The sequence below is a fragment of the Wasmannia auropunctata genome, unplaced genomic scaffold (assembly GCF_000956235.1).
Source record: "Wasmannia auropunctata unplaced genomic scaffold, wasmannia.A_1.0 LD336064.1, whole genome shotgun sequence".
Classification (NCBI taxonomy): domain Eukaryota; kingdom Metazoa; phylum Arthropoda; class Insecta; order Hymenoptera; family Formicidae; genus Wasmannia; species Wasmannia auropunctata.
Window position 1 is genome coordinate 1,681,155 of NW_012026826.1, and position 1,590 is coordinate 1,682,744.

A 1,590-nucleotide genomic window follows, 5' to 3' on the forward strand; every position below is an offset into this window, starting at 1 on the left:
ATTAGCCACGAATGAATTTGAAAAAAATTTGTACAAATTAATGAATAACGCGGTATTTGGCAAAACCATGGAGAATGTGCGCAATCACGTCGATGTGCGGCTTTTAACGAAATGGGAAGGTAGATTTAATGCTGAGGCGATGATCGCGAAACCGAATTTTCATAGTCGCAGCGTCTTTTCGGAGAATCTGGTCGCGGTAGAAATGCGCAAACTCGAGGTCAAGTTTAACAAACCAATCTACGTGGGTATGTGTATTCTCGACATATCCAAGACTTGTCTGTATGAATTTCATCACGACTACATGTTACCTTCTTTTCAAGAAAAATGTAAAGTAATGTACACCGATACTGATAGTCTAATTTACCACATTGAATGCGACGATGTTTATGAAATCATGAAGCGTGACATTAGGAAATTTGATACGAGCGATTACGCGGCTGATAATGTGTACGGTATTCCGCTCGCTAATAAAAAGGTTCCAGGCCTGATGAAAGATGAAAACAATGGCGCAATCATGACCGAATTCGTCGGGCTTAGAGCAAAGATGTATGCTTTGCGTGTTGATGGTAAAAAAGATACAAAAAAGGTAAAAGGTGTCAAGAGTAATGTCGTAGCAAAATCGATAACATTTAACGATTACGTGCGATGTCTGCTTGATGAAACTGAAATGATGCGACAGCAATCTTGCATAAGATCAAAGTTGCACGAAGTGTATACGATATCCGAGACGAAGCTCGCTCTAAGTCCGTACGATGATAAGCGATACATTGTGCCTGATTCTACCGATTATTCTACTCTGCCGTGGGGACATTATAAGATACCATTGTAATGAAAACTCGTATATTTGTATTAACACATATATAGTATATTTGTAATCTCATATATTTTTAATAAACATAATGTTTAATGCGTATAATGAAAAAAACAATTTGCGATATAAATTTATTTTACAACACATTATCCTTGTGTATCCATGAATTGTGTGAATCATCCAATCCCAACCATTTCACGCATACCTCATTCCCTCTTTTGCGCAAAACTTTTTCAACGAGGTACACGTCGGGATTAGCAACGCGATGCAGTTCGTATTCATAGAATCCTCCGGCTATGGGTTTTCCACGAGAATCCTCCAAAAGATACGTTGCGGGATTAGTTTTCTGCACCTTGATGATTTTAAACACTTCCGTGGTCCAGTTTGGTGTGTAACCTTTGTCAAAAATTGTCTTGAATTTACTGACGCGTACCGAGTCACCCACTTTGAATCGTGCGGGTGCGGCGATCTTTACATGGTTATACACCGTGGTTAAGAGCTTGTTGGCGATTGTGGGGGTGACGTCGATGGGTCGCATACCGATAGTTCGATGCTTTCGCGCGTTGTATTCAGACATGAGACGCGGTAGCAAATCGATCCATCTATAGTTTCCATTGTATGTAAACTGCTTCCACATACTGTTTTTCAACGTACGATTGAACCGCTCGACGACTGATGCCTTCATTACTGAATATGTAGAATAATGATTGATGTTATGTTTCTTTAAGAGATTCTGCACGTTGACGTTATAAAATTCCTTCCCCTATCGGTTTGTAAAT

General features: G+C 39.6%; 1 protein-coding gene across 1 annotated transcript; it reads left to right on the plus strand.

Annotated features, from left to right (window-relative positions):
* The first annotated feature begins 15 nt into the window (after positions 1-15).
* Positions 16-829, plus strand: LOC105450316. Its single transcript, XM_011690099.1, has one exon. The coding sequence runs from the start codon at positions 41-43 to the stop codon at positions 827-829; it is 789 nt and encodes a 262-aa protein (XP_011688401.1). The 5' UTR covers positions 16-40.
* Positions 830-1,590: the final 761 nt, after the last annotated feature.